This window comes from Centrocercus urophasianus, unplaced genomic scaffold (assembly GCF_019232065.1).
Source record: "Centrocercus urophasianus isolate 14NV4802_14NV808 unplaced genomic scaffold, USGS_Curo_1.0 seq_36, whole genome shotgun sequence".
Lineage (NCBI taxonomy): Eukaryota > Metazoa > Chordata > Aves > Galliformes > Phasianidae > Centrocercus > Centrocercus urophasianus.
This window is the reverse complement of record NW_024884933.1, coordinates 6,672,887-6,693,874: the sequence shown is the minus strand read 5'-3', so window position 1 is coordinate 6,693,874 and position 20,988 is coordinate 6,672,887. Positions and strand designations below refer to the sequence as shown.

The 20,988-nt window shown below is 48.9% G+C and overlaps 2 protein-coding genes across 2 annotated transcripts; both read left to right on the top strand.

Annotated features, from left to right (window-relative positions):
- The first annotated feature begins 2,584 nt into the window (after positions 1-2,584).
- Positions 2,585-11,838, top strand: PADI2 (peptidyl arginine deiminase 2). Its single transcript, XM_042831650.1, has 16 exons — positions 2,585-2,676; positions 3,919-4,102; positions 4,191-4,260; positions 4,347-4,408; positions 4,503-4,620; positions 5,142-5,267; positions 5,907-6,085; positions 6,252-6,355; positions 6,441-6,552; positions 6,628-6,735; positions 8,311-8,462; positions 9,158-9,302; positions 9,620-9,713; positions 10,716-10,801; positions 10,990-11,115; positions 11,605-11,838. The coding sequence occupies exons 1-16, from the start codon at positions 2,585-2,587 to the stop codon at positions 11,836-11,838; spliced, it is 1,992 nt and encodes a 663-aa protein (XP_042687584.1).
- Positions 11,839-12,252: 414 nt separating this feature from the next.
- Positions 12,253-20,429, top strand: SDHB (succinate dehydrogenase complex iron sulfur subunit B). The gene is made up of 8 exons (XM_042831649.1): positions 12,253-12,341; positions 13,086-13,213; positions 14,393-14,478; positions 16,345-16,481; positions 16,786-16,902; positions 18,208-18,309; positions 18,622-18,744; positions 20,213-20,429. The coding sequence occupies exons 1-8, from the start codon at positions 12,267-12,269 to the stop codon at positions 20,288-20,290; spliced, it is 846 nt and encodes a 281-aa protein (XP_042687583.1). The 5' UTR covers positions 12,253-12,266; the 3' UTR covers positions 20,291-20,429.
- Positions 20,430-20,988: the final 559 nt, after the last annotated feature.

The following is a 20,988-nucleotide window of genomic DNA, read 5'->3' as shown; positions in this document are numbered from 1 at the left end:
TGCCCCTTGGTTTTGGGGTGACCTTGCTTTGTTCCCCTCAAGTTGGATCTGTTCATGCACAACAGGGCAAGACAGGACCCCCCACAAACATCCTAGACTCCACAGGGCACCTTTTCCCCTCTCACCTTTCCTGCACTGCCACTCAGTAAAGGAAAGTTTGATAATCTCCCTAAGCCGATAATTACACCTCATTTATTACTCTGCATGTGTAATTGCAGGCAGCAAATTTTGAGAGCCTTGTCAGCCTAATTACTGGCAACAGGGGAAGGCATCGAACCAGTTATCAAGTCCCGCTCCTGTCTGCATGAGGCTTTGTGCTTAGGAGCATCCCATGCACTGCAGCAGGCACTGCATCCCCTGTCCCGGCTGAGATTTGGACCAGCAAAAAATGCTTTGGAAAGTGATAAAACCAGGCATTGCCTCTGCTTGGAATGGCACAGTTGCACCTCCTCATCACAAATTGTCACTTTGAGCAGATGCCAAGGGGTCCCTCGTGTCTCCCTCCTACTCCTTGCTATCATGCACCTGCCTTCAGGGCTGCAGAACTGTGTGCATGAGAGCCCGCACAGAGCAGCTGCTTGGGCTGTTTGCATATTCCGTACTGCTATTGATCCCTGTCCCCAGAAATTAGGACAGGCAGAGATCCATCAGCAGTGAGGATGCTTATGCAGAACAGTTCCTAATCTGATTGTTAAAAACCAGAGAACTCCTCTGACCAGAATGACTATAGCAGTGAAACCACGAGCCTCCAGACATCAGTGAGTGAATATTTATATTTACACACACGTCCCATGATGGTTCACCAGTTCTGATCTCCCACCTGATAGCACAGAGCAGCTTCTGCCTTTTTTAAAACCCCGTTCCTGCTGTATAGACCTCAGAACGATCACCTCTTTGCAGAGATTCCCCCAATCCTTCTTCCCCTTATGGAGGTATTGCAAGGAGAAGGTGCTTTGTAGAAGCTCCCAACAGCTTGCAGAGTTCTAGAGCCTTGCACAGACCTACAGAGACTTGCTAAGACCATACACCTTTTGCAGGGAACCCAAGAAGCTTGCAAAGAGCCCATAAGACTTCAAGGATCCCAAGAAGATTGCAAAGATTCGCACAGCCTTACAAAGAACCCAGAAAACTTGCAAAGACTCTGAGCGGTTTCCAAAGAACCTACACAGCTTGCAAAGACCCCAAAGTTCTACAAAAACCCTGGCAAGATCACAAAGACTTCAGGAGGATTGCAAAGAGTCCCAAAGACTTGCAGAGAACCTGCCAGTTTCCAAAGACCCTAGGAGGATTACAAATGACCCCAGAAAGCTTGCAAACAATTCCAAGGTTTGCAAAGACTTTGTCCAGATTCCCAAGATCCCAGAAGGCTTGCAAAGATCCTTGAAAGCTTGCAATGACACCAGAAGGCTTTTAAAGAGCCCTAACGCCATGCAAAGACCCCAGCCTCCTTCCACATAAATTCCTCAGAGATAAGAACCAGCCCAGCAGCAAACAGAACCACTGAGCAGTTGGCCTCGGCCTGCAACCCAGCCACCCTCCTCCATTTTTGCCCCAAATCAGGACTTTCCCCAAAACTCCAGCAGCCTGGTTGCTCCTTGGCATTCATGTGGTCCTCCTTCCATGCCTCCATATATCGTCACTCCAGGGATATAAATACACGTCTCTATATAGAGTCACAGAAAACCAGTGAGCAGCTGGAAATTCTCCCAGTGACATAAAAACTGCAAGTGAGGGGGTGATCCCGGGGCCTTTGCACACAGTGAGAGGTGTTTGGGGTTGTTTCCTTAATAAGAAAACATGTTTATTTTCGCACGTGCACAAAAGAGCAGCAAAATCCTTGTTTGCTCAGGTCATGGGAAAAATGAAATAAAAGGAATTCACTTCAGATGGGAAACTGGATTTAAGCTCATTTCCTATGGCCAGGTCATGGAGAGAGCTAAAAAAGAAAAGCCCAAAAGCAATGCAAAAAGGGCAGATCAAACCGACCCTTTCTGCTCCTTGCTCTCTAATTGCTTACAGCAGGTTCTTCCAAAATCTGGGGCAGAAGGTTGGTTTCCAACATGAATATTCAGCTCAGGGATGAAAACGCCCACGTGGGCTGTCGGCGTGGGCCTGGCCACGGCGCCAAGCTGGGCAAAGGGACGCAAGCCAAAAAGCAAGCAGGGCAGCACCCTGTTTTTGCCCTGGGGTTGGTAAATTGTGTCTTCCTCCCTAATATTTTCCCTAGAGAGCAGGAAGGGGTGTAGGAGGCACAGAAGGTTGCAAACCCCGATATGCTGCTGCAAAAAATGCCTCCAAGGTCATCTTGCATTCTCCCTGTTGAGAGGATTGTCCCATTTCAGTGCACGGGACTGGGAGTGGAGTGGCACCAAGCCAGCTGCCCTCCCCCTCCATCCCTTCCCTCCCTCCTGAGATCATTTTCCTGTGGATCTGGAGGGTCCTGTATTGGGGCTAGGGCTCCATAGTCAGCATCACAAGCATTGAGAGTTCTGAAGGTGGATTGATTCGTTGTGGGGGGTTGGTCAAGGAAGAGAGGAAGACGCCCTGTGCAGCACAGCCAGCACCGGGGCATCCCGGCAGCGAGATGCCACAGGAGCGCACGCTGCGGCTGCAGCCTGGGAGCCGCATCCACGCGCTGTGCGTGCTGGGCACCCGCATCGCCACCGACGTCTACGGGTGAGTGGGACGTGCGCTCCCCCAACCCCAAACCCTTTTCTCCCTCTGCAAATTCCCTCCAAAGCCATAGTTTGGTGATTTGATGCAATCCATCAGCACAAATCCTCAACGGGCTTTGCAAAGCTGCACAAATCCCCAAACCCTTCAAGCATCAGCATGTGCACGTGCTTGCAAAGGCAGTGGGTTTGGTCCATATCTCAGAAAATTGCTGGAGAGCACTGGGATAAGCCAGGATGGGGCATTTTGAGCAGTATCCATGGGGACGAATGGCAAAAGAGAGGGGAAGAAAGCAACAACTGGGGACAATCTGTATCTTGCAGTGTAACCCCCATTCCCCTACTGGAAAAATTCCAACGCTGCCCTGCAAGGTAATTGCAATAAAAACAAAGGAGACATGCTTTGATCCCTGTGCTCACCCAGCAGCTTTTGCAAATCTCGAGCCAAACAGCACATCTGGCTTCCCTCTGGGTCCAACCTCCTCCTGGTGGGATTCCCCAGGCTCACAAACTCAATGAGTTTTTCATGGATAATTAAACAGAAAGGAGCAATTTAAGAAACGTCCAGGCAGCATCAAGCAGGCTCTCAGGTTTCCACACTCAGAATCCCAATAAGTGATGCTGTAACAGTGATCCTGTGCCAGTGCTCGGATGTCAGTGCTCAAAGGGAGCCTGGATTGCAGGAGACCAAAAAGAATAAATCCAGATAAATGAGAAATTAGGGATGGAAGAAGTGAGGGGGCTGCAAGGGAAAAGCTCTTTGGACTAGAAGTGGTGCGCTGGCTGTAATAAAATCACCCCCAAAATTAAGAGTTTCCCATGGTAAAATTTTCCAACTTGCTGCTCTGATCTGGAAAACTCCAGTTAGCAAATAAACACAGATTTAAAGTACACACCAAGCCAGGTTATTGGGCTAGAACAGCACAAAACGCTTTGGCTGTAATTACAGAAAATGGCAAACTGCACCAAAGGCTACAATAGTCATTCTGCTAAAATAGCACATTCTGCCCCTAAAAAAAAAAAAAAAAACCCCCCAAAAAAAAAAAAAAAAAAACCAAAAAAAACCACACCACACTTAAAACATTCCCAGGCAACAAAGAAAGGTAGAAAGGAGGTGGTGATGAGCACAGAGTCATGCAGTTTGGGTGATGAGATTAATTACAATTGGGTGATTTTGGGTGCCAGATGTGCAGACCTATGAAAATAGGGTGCTCAGACCTTTGAAAACAGGATGCCTTGCTTGCAGGGCAGCCCCAGTCGGGGCGGTCGCCTTTGGGGTGAAGCACACAGAGGGGGTGAATGTGGAAGTGGCTTTTCAGGGCCGAGCCGAGCCAGGACTACTGCCTGGTGTGTCGCATTGGCCACTGAATGAGGGGACGGTGCTGAGGTTCAGCATAAGCCGGGCCAGCACTGAAGTCAATGACAATAAGGTAAGAATTGGTGTGCTGCATGCTGGACTCCTTTCCTAGCTGAAGGTGGAGAGCATCCTTTAAAAGTGAGGGGATTGGGGTTTTCCAGGTAATTGTCATCTTCTATGCAGAGGGAGGACAGCCCATTGACCAAGCCAGGATCTTCCTCACTGGCATCGGTGAGTATGAAGACTCCAGCTACGAGTGGGTTCGCTAGGTGGAGGGGCTCCTTTACAAGTACACCAATCCTGTACCTTGGATTCAGGGATCTCCCTGGATGTCGATGCAGACCGAGATGGCGTGGTGGAAAAAAACAACCCCAACAAGGTAATCCAGCTGCATGGGAAGTCCTGTGGCTTGCAGGAGCCTTGTCAATGGACACAGCTTCCCCATCACACTGAGCCCTGGCATGGTATTACAGGCCAGCTGGATGTGGGGACCTGAGGGACATGGGGCCATCCTGCTGGTCACCTGCGACAGGGACAGCCCCCTGAGCCCTGCCCCAGACTGTGATGACGAAAGGGTATTCAGCAAAGAAGGTAACACAGCCCCAGTCCCAGCTCCACTTCAAAAATAAAGCAAAATCGCAGCTATTCCCCCCTCTTTAATTTTTTGAGGCGCAAAGGCTTGCTGGGGAATTGGCTGCTCTCTGCCCTGACTCAGCCAAGCTGCTGAGTAAGCCTCCCATGTGGGATCATGCTCCTGTCCTCATACTTTGTTTTAATTACCGCCCAGAGGTCATACCAGGGTACGGAGCGTGGCCAAAAAAACAGCAGGGCTCAGCCAAGGGATGCTTGGGGCCAGGCAGCCAGGAATACATGCCTGTTCCTGGAAAACCATACCATGCCAAGCCAGTGCCCAGTCTTCTGAGGCCAGGGACTGGCTGTGCCAGGGAGAAAAAAAATAAAGATATTTGCGCCAAGCACAAACCACAGGTCTTGGTAGCAGGGCTTCAGGATGATATTCCAGCATGCATGCCAAGGCTGGTAACAGAGAAAGCACGCATTGCTGGGCACTGAGCAGCAGAGCTGCACCCAAGTTTATTCTTGTATGCACTCAGATTTGCTGGATATGTCTCGGATGGTGCTGCGGATCGAAGGGCCACAGCATCTGCCCCGGGGGTATGAAATTGTGCTCTACGTTCACATGTCTGATGCTGACAAAGTCGGGGTCTTCCATATGCAGAGTAAGTCTTCTGGTTTGGGAATGTTTCATCTCCACAAGCTCTTGTCTTCCTGTCACTGATTTTGTTCAGTCTGTACTCCCCAGTCTGCACATCCTTGTGCCCTCATCATCCCTTCCCTTGATCTTTCTAGACTTGAACCTTCTCAAGAGGCATAGGTTAGTAAAGCCATTTATCCAAGGTCACCCAGCAAAGCAGAAGCAAAAAAACAAAACAAAACAAAACAACCAACCCCAACCATATGTGTCCTGACATCCAGAGCAAGCAACGTGCTCTAAGACATTATCCCTCCTTGTTCCCTGCTGTGGACATGGTGTTTTGTTCCCCGGTCTGACCCAGCCCACATAGATGTGCCATTAAATTCATTAAATCCATCAGCACAGAGTTCTGTGGCAGGCAGGGGTCTGTAAGGGCAGAAGCCCCATGAGAATCTCTTCACAATGCTGGCTCCATTCAAGGACAGGCTTTCAGACACCTTGTTCACAATTGCAAAATCCCAAGTGCTGAGCTACTCTTTCAAGGTGTTTTCTTCCTCCCACAGAGTTTAACTTCTGGCATAAAGGAATGATGGAAATCCCAAATTCCACCAGGAATTCTGGAAGCGGCCTGCTTTTGCTGACGTTTCCCTTTTGGTCCTTACAGACCCATTCTTTGGGCAGCACTATGTCCACGTGCTGGGCAGGAGGAAGCTGTGCCACATTGTGCAGTACACTGGTGGAGCTGCTGAGCTCGAGTTCTTCGTTGAAGGGCTGCAGTTTCCTGATGAGACTTTCCCTGGGCTGATCTCCATCCATGTCAGCCTCTTGGAGACCTTGGCTGAGGTTGGGTTCTCCAGGGAAGATGGGCAGGGGAAGGATGAAACAACCCAAGGGCCATGGGGGATGAGGAAGGAATAATTATCTTACCCTAAAATGAGCTCAGGGTATTTGGGGGGGAAAGTGGTAAATCAGGAGGGGAAGGTCCCTGATTTCTGCTTGCATCCTCCAGGGAATCCCCCTGTCGCCAATTTTCACTGACACAGTGGTGTTCAGGGTAGCACCATGGATCATGATGCCCAACACACTGGCACCGGAGAACGTCTTTGTCTGCAGGTATGGGCCAAGTGATGAGGTCTCAATGGCTAAATAGACATCAGCCCCACCCAGCAGTCCTCATCCCCATTCTGCCCACCTCCAGTGTGAAGGACAACTACCTCTACATCAAGGAGATCAAAAACCTTGTCAATAAGGCTGGCTGTGACCTGAAGGTTTGCTTTGGCTATATCAACCGTGGGGACCGCTGGATGCAGGTAGGTGAGCAGAAGGGAGGGGGCAAAGCCCTCCTTCCCCGATGTGCCCCATTGGGGTTTTCATTCTTGTTTTAGGATGAGATCGAGTTTGGCTACACCCAGGCCCCACACAAAAGCTTTGCAGTGGTGCTGGACTCCCCCCAGGACACAGGGCTGGAGCAATTCCCCATAAAGGAGCTGCTGGTAACCCACATACATTATAACGGATTACACAAAAAATGAGAGTATAGCACCATTTCTTCCCTGCATGGAGCAGAGGACTCCAGCCAAGAGTGTATTTCTTCATTCCCATATGAGAGCAATCATTTAGGTTGGAAATGACCTTTGAGAACAAGCCCCAAAACCAACCTAACCTGCAGAGTTGTACCACAAGCTATGTTCTGCTCCTCTCCACCCTCTTTAGGAATTGTCTTGCTTCATATTTAGAGAAGCAATTTCAGCCCCTGAAGCTGCCAACATGTTACACTCCAATTTCTGCTTTGGAGCCCCCCCAATCCCACTGTTATCTTCCCAGTCTCAGACAGGACTGTATAGCCAAACACAGGGCAGCTCCTCCTCTCACACAGCCACAGCCTAAGCCCTGCAACCCCCCACCAAGGAAAAAGGAGACTGGAGGGAATTAGCCTGTCAGAATCCTTCTGGAACTGATAGGCTCAGATGCTGCCCACAAACCTAGGATGAACCAGCACCTAGACAGCTGAACCCTCCTGGCTCTCTGGTTCATTTAATTGAAATGGGTGGGAGCAGGTGTTGCATGCTCAGTGCCTCTTGTATCTCCCAGCTTCAAACATACAACATACCTTTTTTTTTTTTTCCTTTTAAAAAAGGGGGAAGAAGAAAAAAAAAAAAAAAAAAAAAAAAACCAACTCTTAGACCATAATTACATACCTTTGGGAGTCTTGCCTCTTTTTCCCCCCCAAAAAAGTACATTTCCCCCCTCTCCCTCATAAGCACATCCCTGCTTCATTTCTGTCACCTTGGGGTGACACTGAGGTGGCTGCATCCAATTGAAGCTGGATTTGGCAGGATGCCTATTCAGGACAGAGTAGTACACTGCGTGCATATCCATTTACTGCAAACACCCCTGGGTCCATTCCAGCAAATTAGGAGAAATCTGTGTTAACTGAAACACTCTGATGGTTTACTGCTAAGGAAACCCAACACTCAGAGATTCAATGGAAAACAACAGCTATCTGATCCTGTCCTAACCCACACTGGCTTGAAACAGAGAGCAAGGACAAGATTTATGCCCCCAGTGCCACTTGCACCCTGTTTGTAGGACTACAATCTCTCCCTTGGCCATTAGCCCCTGGCACAACCCAGCAGTAGCACCACAGGTTAATCACCCAACACCTCAAATCCCTGATATATTCAGTTCTGAAAATCAGGCTTAGATGAGATTTAAGTAAAGCCAAGCCCTGCGGATGGCTCTTACGCCTGAGGAGGATTTACCTTCAGGGGCTGGAGCTCATCCCACTCTGCACCAGCCATCCAGAAACTCTACTTTATGGCTTCTCTAGCATCTAATTAACTTCACATGGACTTAACTTAAACAGCAGTTGCGAGATAGCAGAGACCCGTACTTCTAGTATTCACCATTTACTACTGAGCCCAGATGCCCCAAACACTCCCACACTTGCTTTTCCTTTAAGGCTGCATCTCCCTCTCCTCAGTATTTTCACCTGAGGGAGCCCAGCAGGAGGAATAAGGACACAGACTGACCCAAGGCAATGTCCACAGCTATTTCTCTTCCCGCAGGGACCCGATTTCGGCTATGTACGCAGAGAGCCTCTCTTCAAGGCCACCTCCAGCCTTGACTCCTTTGGCAACTTGGAGGTCAGCCCACCTGTCACTGCAGCAGGGAAAGAGTACCCGCTAGGAAGGATCCTCATCGGCAGCAGCTTCCCCACGTAAGACATGGCAAAACTGTGTTTGGGGGCAAAGGAACTACAAGTACCCCTAAATACCATCAACAACCACATTAAGCCACTTAATTGGCCATTAAATAACCAACCGCAACCTACCCCCTTACGGTGTCCGGAACCCCATGGCCTTCATTTCCTCCATCTTGGGAGAAATTTGTATGCATGTGCATAGTGATGAATAAATACTCATTCCCCTCTGTAAGGTCAATAAGTACACAGATACCGTAAAGTGTTAAGATCAATAAGTATACAAAGCAGTTAGGCTAGTTAAGATTATCACATTGGAAAAGATAATCAGAGATAAATGAAAAGTGCTCACCAGTGCTGTAGGTTCACAAGAAACTCCACAAGGAACAATCTCCAGTAAGACACCCTTCCCTCGTGGCAGTCAGCCCTTAAATGGGGTCTAGGAGAGGTGCAGCCAGGCTCCACCTCTTCAGATCACACAGCTGAATCGCCTTCACCTGTGCTCCTGCAACTGACTCTGTGCTCACCTCAGGTGATCAATCAGAGGTTCAGGCTGTGATTCAACTGTTCCCATACACCCTTATTCCCCCTCTCAGGGGTTATTGGCATTGAGGGATGTAGATAACTGGGCATGGTGGCGATGGGTTGATGTTTGGACTTCATGATCTTAGTGGTCCTTTCCAATCGTAATGACTCTATGACTTTGCCTCTAGCCCTGCAGGAAGGAGGATGACCAGAGTGGTACGGGATTTCCTCTTCGCTCAGCAGGTGCAGGCTCCTGTGGAGCTCTTCTCCGACTGGTTGGCCATGGGCCATGTCAACGAGTTTGTCACTTTTGTGCCCAGCCCTGATGCAAAGGTATCCCGAGACCCTGTGCTGTTCTATGGTTTCCCTTCTGGGTAACTAATTCCATCAGGGAAACTACCAAAGCTCATTTCCTTGAGAATCCAAGCTGGTGTTTCCTTGGTTTCTCTCCCATGTCCCCAGAAGGAGGGCTCAGGCCACAAGAACATACATTCTTAACTAATAGCAAAAGTCTTTAAGTTTAAGAACTTAACCTTCTTGCAAAAAGCCAAAAATGAGCCTGCAGGGGCAGTTTTCACAGGAAGAAGTACTAACATGGTGCTTTGGGATAAGCTCCTTTTGGTGACCATTTTTCCTCCTGCTTGCCCCAGCGATTTCGAATGCTCATGGCTAGCCCTGCAGCATGCTACAAGCTCTTTCGGCAGAAGCAGAAGGAGGGCCAAGGAGAAGCTACCATGTTCAAAGGCAAGCGGGCAGCGGGCAGCCTGGGGGGAACTGTGCAAATCCCAGCCAGGGTGGGTGGAAGCCTGCTGTTCCCTGTCCTTAAAATAAAAGTTGAGCTTCTTTGATGCAGGGCAGGACATCCAAGGGCGGCAGCCCTCAACGCGCCTGGAGCAACATGCAGGTGTTGAGGACGTGAGGATGGGGACATTTTCCCATTCCATTGCCCTTCAAGGCTGGCAAGAGGGGCTGGCATGCCTGTCCTTGCAGCAGGATGCCTGCCCACCCTCAAGCCCTATTTTGGGAAAGCGAGTGGGATGGGATAAAGCTCTGTGCATTGAGAGGATGCTGGTGGAGTGGGACAGAAGATCTCTGTAAATGCCAGCTCCAGCACAGTAGCACAATGGGGGTCTCGTGTCACCCCAGATACATTCCAGTCGCTCTGGACTGGCAGCCAGTTTGGGCAGCTTCTGATCAAAGTTTTGCTTGAGACTAAATTCACCTGTATGCCTTGAGGTCAGAGAAGGACGTCTCTGTCACGATGGGGGCCCCTGGGACTCTGCCATTGTCTGGGATTTGGCTTCTGTGTAGGGGATACCTATAGTTTTATGGAGCTTGGGCAGCACAAAAACTGTTATTCTATTAGCAATACATTTATATTCCTTGTGCAGGAAAATGGATAATCATAGAATTGTCTGGGCTGGAAGGGGCCTTTAAGATCATGTAGTTCCCCAACCCCCCTGCTATAGGTACCCTCCAGACCAGGTTGCTCAAAGCCCCATCAAACCTGGCCTGAGACCTTTCTAATGCTTTCCAGGCCTGATGAAAATATTACAAAGTGGACAAAGATTTCCCTCCCGCCTCGTTTCCCAATAAGTTGAGAAAAGGGACTCCCAGCAGTCTCATCCCAAAGCCTTAACCTCAGGGAACTGGGATCTGTGGGGTTTTTTTTCCACTTCTGTGCTACATCTTAAGCCAGGTTTCTGCAGATCATTTCATTTCACCTGTCGGCGTTTGTATTTGTAGGGTATTCAGGGACAGACACAAAACGGGTGACCATTAACAAGGTCCTCTCCAATGGCATCATGATGCAGCAGAATCAGTATGTCCAGGTAACAGCCCGTATTTCTGAAAACCAACATTTCTTGTGATAATGGTCCAAGGGTGGCACAACTCTCAAGGGAGAAGTTGCGTTTAGGCAAAAGCCACTCTCCTGAGTGAGACAATGTCCAGAAGACCATTTTCAGGAACCTTGCTTGCCTGCTTGTCCCCCTGGTCCCTTCTTCTCCCCTCCCTCCAGCGCTGCATTGACTGGAACAGGGACATCCTCAAGAAAGAACTGGGCTTGACAGAGGAGGACATCATTGACCTACCAGCCCTCTTCAAGCTCGACAAGGGCAAGGCCATGCCATACTTTCCCAACATGGTGAGAGGTGTCCCTGCTGCTCGTGTCCCCTTCAGCCAGTGCCTGTGGGTTCTGCATTATGGAGAGGAAAAATAGCGAAACCTCTGCCCATGAGCCATTGCTCCCCAAGGATGTCCAAAAAAGCATAGTATTTTCCTGTCCAGAAAGGGAAAATATCCTCATCTGAGCTTGACAGGTTGGCCAAGGTTTGTCATCGGCCAAGGGTGGTCGGAACTCTGTAGCCTTTTGGTGCATATTGCTCATGGTTGGGTTAACCTAAAAAGCTTTAAGGTGAAAGCATTTTGGAGTGGTGAAATGTCAAGGTTTAAACATAAAAAGGGAGGACATAGCACAGGATTTCCTGGGGGAGGGAATAATGACGATGACCCAATTTGGGATGACCCCGATGGAGGAGGGTCACCAGCTACTATAACAATCCTTTGAATTATCGATTCTATGATCGACCAGGGAGGCTGCTGGGTGTCCTTAAAGCCCTTTGTCACCCCACAGGTCCCCATGCTCATCCTGTCCGAGGAGCTGGGCATCCCCAAGCCCTTCGGCCCGCTGGTGGGAGGCGAGTGCTGCTTGGAACACCACGTGCGCAGCCTCCTGGAGCCGCTGGGCCTGAGGTGCCGCTTCCTGGAGGACATTTCCTCCTACCACGGGCGGCTCGGAGAGGTGCACTGCGGCACCAATGTCCACCGCCGGCCCTCCGCCTTCCGCTGGTGGCACGTCACCCCCTAGGCAGGCTGCCTTCGTGGCCCGCTTTGTCAGCATGTGTTGTTTTAAATGCGGTGAAATAATAAATTTGCTGTGAGAAATGAGGTGGGGAGTGTTTTATAACGGCGAGAACGGTGAGAGGAGTGCTTGGGGCGGTGCTGAAGTGAGGGCGCCATTTTGGGCCTTGGCACTGCCATTTTGCCAGCTGAGCATTGAGGCCTTGACACCTCCTCTGTAAAAAAGGATGAGGATAGGGATCACCTCTGAGTATAAGGAGGGACGCAGCGGTCTGCCAGCTCCCGAAAATGAGGGGATCCAGACGTGCCGGTCCGCCACATCCTCCCTGTGTCACACTCAACATGGCACCCCTACACACCCAAAATGGCGACCAGCGGCAGCGCGCCGCCCTCAGAGAGCACTTCTGGGGCGGAGCGGAACTGCGCAGCGCCAAAATGGCGGCGGCCGCGGTGGGAGTCTCCTTGAGGCGCGCCGTCCCTGCGCGGCTCCTGAGTGCTGGGCTGCGGCCGGTGAGGGGACTGGAGGCGGTCCGGGGTGTGGGGGGCAAGGGATAGACGGCCGGAGGAGCGAGGGGAGGGATACTGGGAGGATGTCGGGGGGCTGCAGGAGGGCGTGGGGGAGTGGGGCCGGGGGAACCCGGGGGGCCCGGGGGGGGGTGGGGGGGCACGACGACGGGATGCAGTGTAGGAAGGGAAGAAGTTTCAGAGGAGTTAGGAGAAGGGGGGTCTGGGGGACGTGGGCTGTGTGAAGGGCACTGGAAGGGGTCTAGGGGTGAAGAGGGGTGGGGAAGGGGCCTGGGGACGGTTTGGGGGGAGGAAGAAGGGAGCTGAGTGAGATCGGGGATCCAGAAGGGGATTGGAGAAGGATGTGGGCACAGGAGAAATGTAGGTGGGGTCTGGGGGCCCTTGTCCAGAGCAGGGTGGGGATGCGGCAGGGAGCTTCTGAGAGAATCTGTGGGGCTGTGGCAAAGCATTCAGGGCTGCGGGGCCCACAGGAGCACCAGGAGCTGCCTCCTTAGTTTTGGTGTCATCTCCTCTGTTTCAAGGAAGAGGAGGGAGCCCCAGCACAGAGGTGGCTGTGGGTGCCAAGGTGCACTGGTGTGTCAAATCCTTGGAAGGATTCTCTGTACATGTGCCCAAATGCCAAGCCACCAATGGATCCTGTAGCTCTGGCCCCAAAACTCACTGCCTCAAGTCATTTTGTTGCTGGCTTAGGAGGGACCTGAGGGCTGTTTTGCTGCTGTTCAAATGCAGATCTGTCGAGGAGCTCAGACAGCGGCTGCAGCTACATCACGTATCAAGAAGTTTTCCATCTACAGATGGGATCCTGATAAGCCTGGGGACAAGCCCCGTATGCAGACGTATGAAGTGGATTTGAATAAGTGAGTGTACCCAATTACGGAGCGCTGCTTGGCTTCCCTAGCATGCAGATGTGTGGGGCTGCATGTGCACACAGGTTATCTGACAGGCAGTAATTCAGGGTAGCCAGTGGTGTTCAGCTTCAGGCATTGTTAAAACCATGTTACAGTAGCCAGAGAGGCAGTGCCTCAGGTGTGTTATACAGCAGGACAATAGGGGGGTGTTACTTCCTGATAAAGCAAATCTTACTGAGACCACGTGGGATTGCTTCCCTTCCCTCACCTGTTGGTGTCAAGCATGACAAATAAAACTGTACTGTGAATGCCACTGTCTCAGTAGTTGTCAGCAATGAAATGGTAACAGCTATATTTATATGGTGAATTTTGGGGCATATTCCAAAAGGAAGCAATTTTACTCATAGCTCACAGTCCCAGACCTTGAAGATAAGGTGAAGGTTTTACTGTCTCTTACAATCTCTTAACATGTAACACAACCAGCAAACTAGAAGTAATTAAACTTCTAGTAGCTGCTTGTACGCCCTACTGCAGTTATCACCAAAAAAGCTCTTATTTTTCAGTGATCCTGTGGAAGGATACAGTCTTCCCTGTGGTGTAGAAACCTTTGCATGGGCACATGTGCCTCCGCTTCCTTGAGCTCCTGTTACTATGGTCTTGCCAGAAGAATTCACCTCAAGCCCTTCCTGAAAGCTTCAGATACAAAGCCACGCAGCTCTGCTTGGGAAGCACGTGACAGAAATCAGACTTTGCTGCTTTGATTTGCCCCAGTTAATAATTTCTAGGTGTTGTCTTGTCTGCCATATGTAAATTACATAAGTTGTCCAAGACTTTGCTTTTGCAAGCAGCACTGCCTCCTGTGACTAATGAGGATAGGCAGACTTGTCAAAACTTGACTTAAGAGGTGCGAGCTTTCAGGATTGTTTTCAGTTGCGCTGTCTGAACTGTCTCCAGCAGAGCCAAATCTGGGCCTCAGTAAAAGAAATGGCTCCTGTCCCGCTTTGACCCTGGGGAGAGATGAGGCCTGTGAGTTGTGCCACTGAGCAAGTGATTTCTATCTTGTTGCAAAATAAAGTACAGTTTTAATTGTAGCTGAGATGAAAGTCCTTTTAGTTGCTTCTTAGGTTGGTGCTGGAGATAAAGCCAGGGGAAATTCTATAGGTTCACTGACTTTGTTTTCTGCTATAGATGTGGCCCTATGGTACTTGATGCTCTGATTAAGATTAAAAATGAGTTGGACTCCACTCTGACCTTCCGCAGGTCATGCAGGGAAGGTAAGAAAGATTTTTCAATCTGCTAAGCTGACTGTTGTCCAAATAAAATGCTAACGCTAACGCTGCATGTGTGTAACCAATAGAAAACTTCAGGGCAGACCACAGCATGCCACTCTTCTTTTCTAGGTATTGAACACGAAATACCTTAGTGAATCAAGCAGTGAAGTTACAGCATATAATCACCCCACACCGAGTTACAAGCGAGACACATAAACAGCCCCATCCTAATTGTGTTCATCTTGCTGCCCTCCAGTGATGGACTCTGTAGGGGAATTTAGGGAGGAGACATTACAGCAGCAGAATTGAGGGGAAAGACGTGTTGAATGGCAGTGAACTGTAGCCCTTCGACTAAGTAGAGTGAGGAGAAGGCCATCCCCTGGTTTCATGCTGCAGAGTTACCTGCTGGTTCTCAGGCAGGTAGTCATCAGCATCTTTGACTGCATTCAAACTTTCCAGTCCCAGTGACACTTTTCCCTGGAAAGAAAGACTTAATTCATGAGTGCTGTTGGTATGCTGAGATTAAGATTATTGTGGAGGAAAATGTCTTCATGGAACAACTTTTGGTTTAATTGGTTGGGTTTGCAAGCGCTAGAAATTTAGGTGCAATTGCCTGATGCCTAAAGACGTCCTGACTCAGATCTAAATGAAAAGCATGCTTCAACACAGACATTTCTGGCAGAATCTGCATAGCAGTGGAGGAATTTTATCCAGTGTGATTGTTCTCCGTGTCTGATATTTAGATAGCAAACACTGTTCCTGAGCAGCTGGAAGTAATTGCACTGAATAGTTTTCTTTGAGAATCTAAAGACAGATTCCTAAGCTTGGTTGGTTTGATGTTGTCCTTTTCTACCATACAGGGGAAAAAAAATCTCATCATGTGTTCCGGTTTCTTACACGTGGTCTCTAATTGTCCTGGCCCCTTCTCGAGTTAACTGGAAAATACTTGTAACCACTCAGTGAGTGGGAGAAATAACTTTGTCCAAGTGCCAGCCCTTGTGGGAAGGGTTGCAGGCACACCAGGCACTGAGGACTGGCTCACTCAGTGTGAGGAGTAGTGGCATTTCCCTGACTCCTATCAACTGATGTGTGTCAAATCCTCTGAAATTAGTGACGCCCTTTCAGCACTTGTCATCTTTCCAATATAATGCCTTAGGCATCAGTCCAAGATTGAATGCCAGAGCTTCTGACCTGAGCAGTATCAGAGACAGCTCTATAATGTTTTTTTTGTGAGCCTTGCCCTTTCCTGGGCTGCATCTGTTCCTTGTGTTGCTGAGGTCACGAGCAGTGTCGCTTAACCCATTTGTTAAGCTATTTATATGCTATTTGTTCTGTGAGTGCGTGTTCTCTCACCATGGGGAGTTAATGAAAGCAGGGGACGGCACAACTTCAGCTGCTGCAGAAGGCGCAGAAAGGAGCTTCTGTCTTGGGAACTTATTTTCACATTCCTGACCTTTAGGGATGCTTCTGAACATAACTGTAGGGCTGGTGGGGGTCCATGTGGCTCCACTTTGTAATGCCACTGTTAGCTGCTTGTGTTTCAAACCTGTCAACAAATCTGAGAAGCAGCACGTGGAGCGTATGACACGAAGGGATGAAGTGTCTGAATGCCACTGGTTTTGCTGTGGAAGGAAGTTCAGCGCCAAGAATACATTTAGAGCTTCATGAAAACAGCGCCAGCATTTCTTTGTTTGAATAGCGATGTGCTTGGCCCAGTGACAACTTGTAGCATTTTCCTCATCACGTACCAAGGTTCTTGACGACATCAGAAGGGAAATCAAGCCAGGGGCAAGTTCAGGGTGAAGAGGATCTTCCTCAAGTAGGATAAGAGAGTAAACATTGACTGCTTTACTCTGTTCTCTTTCTCAGGCATCTGTGGCTCCTGTGCGATGAACATTGCTGGTGGAAACACTCTGGCTTGTACTAAAAAAATTGACCCTGATCTCAGCAAGATCACTAAAATCTACCCTCTCCCCCACATGTATGTGGTGAAGGATCTTGTTCCAGTAAGTATCTGCCTTCTTCATCTTGTGACCAATGCTGACGCCATTCCAGACAGCATGGGGTTCAGGTTGGATTAGAAGGGATAATGTTGGGAGATGGCAACAAGATCACGACCCACAATTCACGTCTGAGCTCCTCTTGATGCTCTCTGGCTTGGGTGGGTCTGCTTACCAGTGGTGACTAAATCTAGCCTCGTTAGGAGGAATGCGGCAGGCTGACGTACAAAATACCTCCTTCTCTATGAATGACAACAGATGTTCAGTCTCTCAGACATCAAGTGTGATCTTTTTGCCTTTTGTCTCCTAGGACTTGAGTAACTTCTACGCACAGTACAAATCTATCGAGCCTTACCTGAAGAAGAAGGATGAGTCGAAACAGGGCAAGGAGCAGTACCTGCAATCCATAGAAGACCGTCAGAAACTGGTTACCCTTTGTTAAAATTATTTTTACCATGAAAGTCCCTTCCAGATAAGACCAGGGTTAAACATTAATGTGCAGTAGCGTCTAGTTCCTTTAATGACAAAACTGTCTGTTACAAAGCCTGATGTGGGTGGAAAGCGCTCCCTGAAATGCAGTGCTGTGGCACGTCTGCATTGCTAGGGGTAACATTTGCTAATGACATGCAGAACACAGTTGTGCTGGGAACTCTGACCTCATTTCCACTGTCTGTGCTGCAAAACTCTGTCTTTGTAAAAACACTGTGAAGGGCAGAGGCTTGTAATACTCACGTAGAGATCTGGCAATGCTATTTATGCTGGGGAGTAGTTTGTCTAACGCAGCGCTGTCTGCGTATCTGACTCCTAAGCAGCACTGTCCTGTTGCTGCACGCTGGGTTTTACAGCCCTGAAACTAATGGCAAAAGCTGAGCCTGTAGAGGTGGGGGGGGGAAGCTTTTTGAAGAGTTTATAGAGCAGGTAAGTTAGTGTCTGGATTTTTCTGGCTCCTACAGTAAGTGTTGATAAATTGACAGTTTCTCTTTTGCCTCTGACCTGTCTTGATGGATCATTTGCTCGACAGTTTGAAGCTCGGCCTGTCAGTGCAGTGATTGTTGCTGCAGTATTGTCAGTGAGTAGGCTCACAGTGGGCAAGCAGCCTAGATTTTGGCAAGTGGTGAAAGGCATGAGTGTGAGCAACACAGAGGAAGGCTGATTAAAGAGGATATAATGAAAACAGATGAGCTGCAGCCTAATTGCAGCGATCTTTGAAAGTTGCCCATTATGTGCGTTTGCTGTGACATCTAACATCTGATGAGCAGACGTGTCATGTGCCGAGGATGTCAGCAGCACGATACAACTAGCTGTGTGCTGTCCTAACAACCCCAGGATTTTACAGTTTGAAAGAATTTCTTTCCAAGGGCGACAGTTAATTCTCCTACACCACTTCATAATGTTATCTGATGGCACATGTAAGGACTTCAAGGGATTCTCTCAATGATTTCTTAAAGCAGCATCTTTGAAGTCACTTTCTCATTTAAGTAAAAAAACAAACCGAAAAGTAGCTGCAAGAGCCATGTGAATCTTCCTCATGATTAGTAATGTTTTTTATCTCCTTACCAAAGCTTCTCTTGCATTCTCTTGTATCCAAGCACACAGGCATCTGAAAAATTCTTACCTTTTCCTCATTGGGACAGGCCGAAAGCAAAGAATGCATAAAAATCCAGAATTTCTGCACTTGTCTCTTCAAGTTCTGCACTTCTGTGTTTGACCGTGGTCTCTCATCTGTGTGCAGGATGGACTCTACGAGTGCATCCTGTGTGCCTGCTGCAGCACCAGCTGTCCCAGTTACTGGTGGAACGGGGACAAGTACTTGGGTCCTGCTGTTCTCATGCAGGTAAGGACAGATCCTGGGTGTCACGGGGAACTGCTGAGGGACTCCTCATTTAAAGGCAGCGCAGCTACCTGTGACACAGTGTGATATCAGCGTCCCTGGAGGAGTTCAAGAAACATATAGATGTGGTACTGAGGGATGTGGTTCGGTGGGTACAGGGTGGGGGTTGGACTAGATGATCTTAAGGGTCTTTTCCAACCTTAATGATTCTTCGATGGAGTAGTGGACCAGAATTCCTGAGTTAGGTGTTGGTTTTAAGATACAACACTGATTACTTCACCTTGGGAAATCATTTGGTGTGTCAATGACTTTCAGGCCTATCGCTGGATGATTGACTCCAGAGATGACTACACAGAGGAACGCCTGGCACAACTTCAAGACCCATTTTCTCTCTACCGTTGTCACACCATCATGAACTGCACGAGGACTTGCCCAAAGGTAAGTGTTGTTCCTGACGTGTCCCTTCTGCAGTTGTTTGCAAACTGGTAGGGAAATGCCAGTGGTAGGTTTTGTTTTCTTCAAGCTCTGGTTGAGTTTTTCCTTTCTGAAATGGTGAGTTATCAGCAGTCATGTTTGCAGTAGTGACTGTGCAAGAGAATATGACAGAGTTCACACTACATTACACATCACAGAAATGTCTCTTCCTCGTGATTTTGAGAACCTGTTTCCAGGATTTAGGTATGTCTCTGTAACATGCTGTTTGTGTGAGGGACGCTGCCAGAAAGCCGATGGGGGACATAGTCTGATCAGCGATGTAATACCTAGAACCCCAGCATAGTGCTGGCTTACACCTGGTCTCGCACCCCAGCAGTAGCAGCTGTTCTGATGTATTGTGCAACTTGCATAATAGAGAAGGTGACACCAAGTTTTCAGTGCCGAGGGGAGTGTGTTTTATGCTGACATCCTGCCAGAAGGGCATTTCCCAGGTCTGTTTGTGGTATTTCTGCTGAGAACTGAGAAAATTTTCTCAAATTAGAGCGTGCCTCTTTCTCTTCTTGCTGTAACCTTGTGCCTGTTGCTGGGTAGATAATTAAGTTTCATTTTCCTGCCAGCTGTATTGCTTGCACCTGATGGTAGAGTAAAATTCTTTCTGAGCTGTGAATAAGAAGGCAAACTTTTGAGTGGATCACGGATGTGGGAAAATAAGGTGCTTGAGATCTGGGCTGACAGGTGTTTGTTAGGAGCACTGCCATCTGGTTTTGTTTAACATGATTCACTGACTACGGATAAATCCCCCTTTTTACAGAGCAGATTATCATGCTTACATGTCAGCTGTAGTTCAGCTAAAGGTGAAGGTTCTGTTTGAAGACCTGACTGTACACAGTGTAGGGGTATAACTCACGAGGGCTTGGTCTGTTGATTTTGAGACGCGTCTGTGATTGATAATACATTTCCCTTAAAAGCAGCTTAAATCACGTCTCTTATCTCGATCAGCTCTGAAAAAGAGTCTGCGTAGTGAGCTGTGCTCTGGGGTCATTTCCTGCTCACGCTTTGTCTCATGCTGCTATCACAGTGCTATAAAAGGACATTTGTGATCTCCCCACTCTTGTTTTGAGATTAAGCGTGGTTGGCTTGCCAGCAGTACTGCAGGACTGAGGGCCTCTGCGATGCGACGTATGTTTGAATTGTAGGAAAACCTTGCTTTGAAAAGCTTGGTTGTAGCATCTTCATCTTGTGACTTAGTGGTCTTGCTGCAGTGCCCCGAGGATCCCTGGCAGCATTTGATGGAAGTGCAATACTAGACTGGGCTCCAGCTTTAAAAACTGGTTGCTGAGCCTGTCCTCTGCCAGTTCTTATGAACAACAGTATATCTGTGAGTTGAACACAAATTCAGTTGTGGGAAAACAGGGAGGATACTCAAGCGTGCTGATTTCTAAAGAAACTAGCTGGAACTTTCTCTCTGCAGGGTTTGAACCCTGGCAAAGCAATTGCTGAGATCAAGAAGATGATGGCAACTTACAAAGAGAAGGCAGCCACTGCATAAAGCTGTTCCCCGACTGGAAATGTAACACACAAACGTGCTTTACCTGGAAGTCACTTGCACTTGATTACACCTGGTTCCAGCAGGAATGTTGGTGTTTTTTCCATATGCTTGTGCGTACAATAAATACTGTAAAGAACAAGTTAAGAGTTGGTAACTCATTAACAATACGTAACTGATTCCTCTGCGTCCTCGGTGCACTGCCTTGTTGTTGAGGAACCCAGACATCTCATTTGCAGTTCCGAGTGCATCCAGTTACATGCAGACACAGCTCTTTTTTGGGAGCGGAGCCATTTTTGCAGTGTGGTTCAGGGTGCTGCACTGTCCGTATCTCCCATTATTGTGCCGTGCCTGGTCCCATGGCTGCACTATGCCCGGAGCTCAGCAGTTGCAGCCTGTGTGTCCCCATGGCTGCAGTTTGCATTCATCAAGGGTTGCAGCCTGTGTCCCTGCTATTGCATCGTGCGTAGCGCCCATGCGTTGCACGCTGCGCTTCCACTTCTTCACTTCTGTTTTTTTCCTCTGCATTTTGGAACGCAGTGGCGACACGCAGCGGTGAGAGCAGAGAGACGCCACTTCAGCTGATCAGCAGACTGACGGCCATAAATCTCGGAGGAGCAGCAGAGCACTCGGTTGCTGTCCTGGGGGGTACCTTTAACTCCGGGCGATCAGTGCTTCCCTCCACGCTGCGCTCCTCAGTG

Coding starts and splice junctions, on each gene's coding strand:
- PADI2 (XM_042831650.1), top strand. CDS start 2,585: ATGCCACAGGAGCGCACGCTGCGGCTGCAGCCTGGGAGCCGCATCCAC. Junction 9,303..9,619: donor TGCCCAGCCCTGATGCAAAG/GTATCCCGAGAC, acceptor TGCTTGCCCCAG/CGATTTCGAATGCTCATGGC. Junction 11,116..11,604: donor TGCCATACTTTCCCAACATG/GTGAGAGGTGTC, acceptor GTCACCCCACAG/GTCCCCATGCTCATCCTGTC.
- SDHB (XM_042831649.1), top strand. CDS start 12,267: ATGGCGGCGGCCGCGGTGGGAGTCTCCTTGAGGCGCGCCGTCCCTGCG. Junction 12,342..13,085: donor TGAGTGCTGGGCTGCGGCCG/GTGAGGGGACTG, acceptor GTTCAAATGCAG/ATCTGTCGAGGAGCTCAGAC. Junction 13,214..14,392: donor TATGAAGTGGATTTGAATAA/GTGAGTGTACCC, acceptor TTTCTGCTATAG/ATGTGGCCCTATGGTACTTG.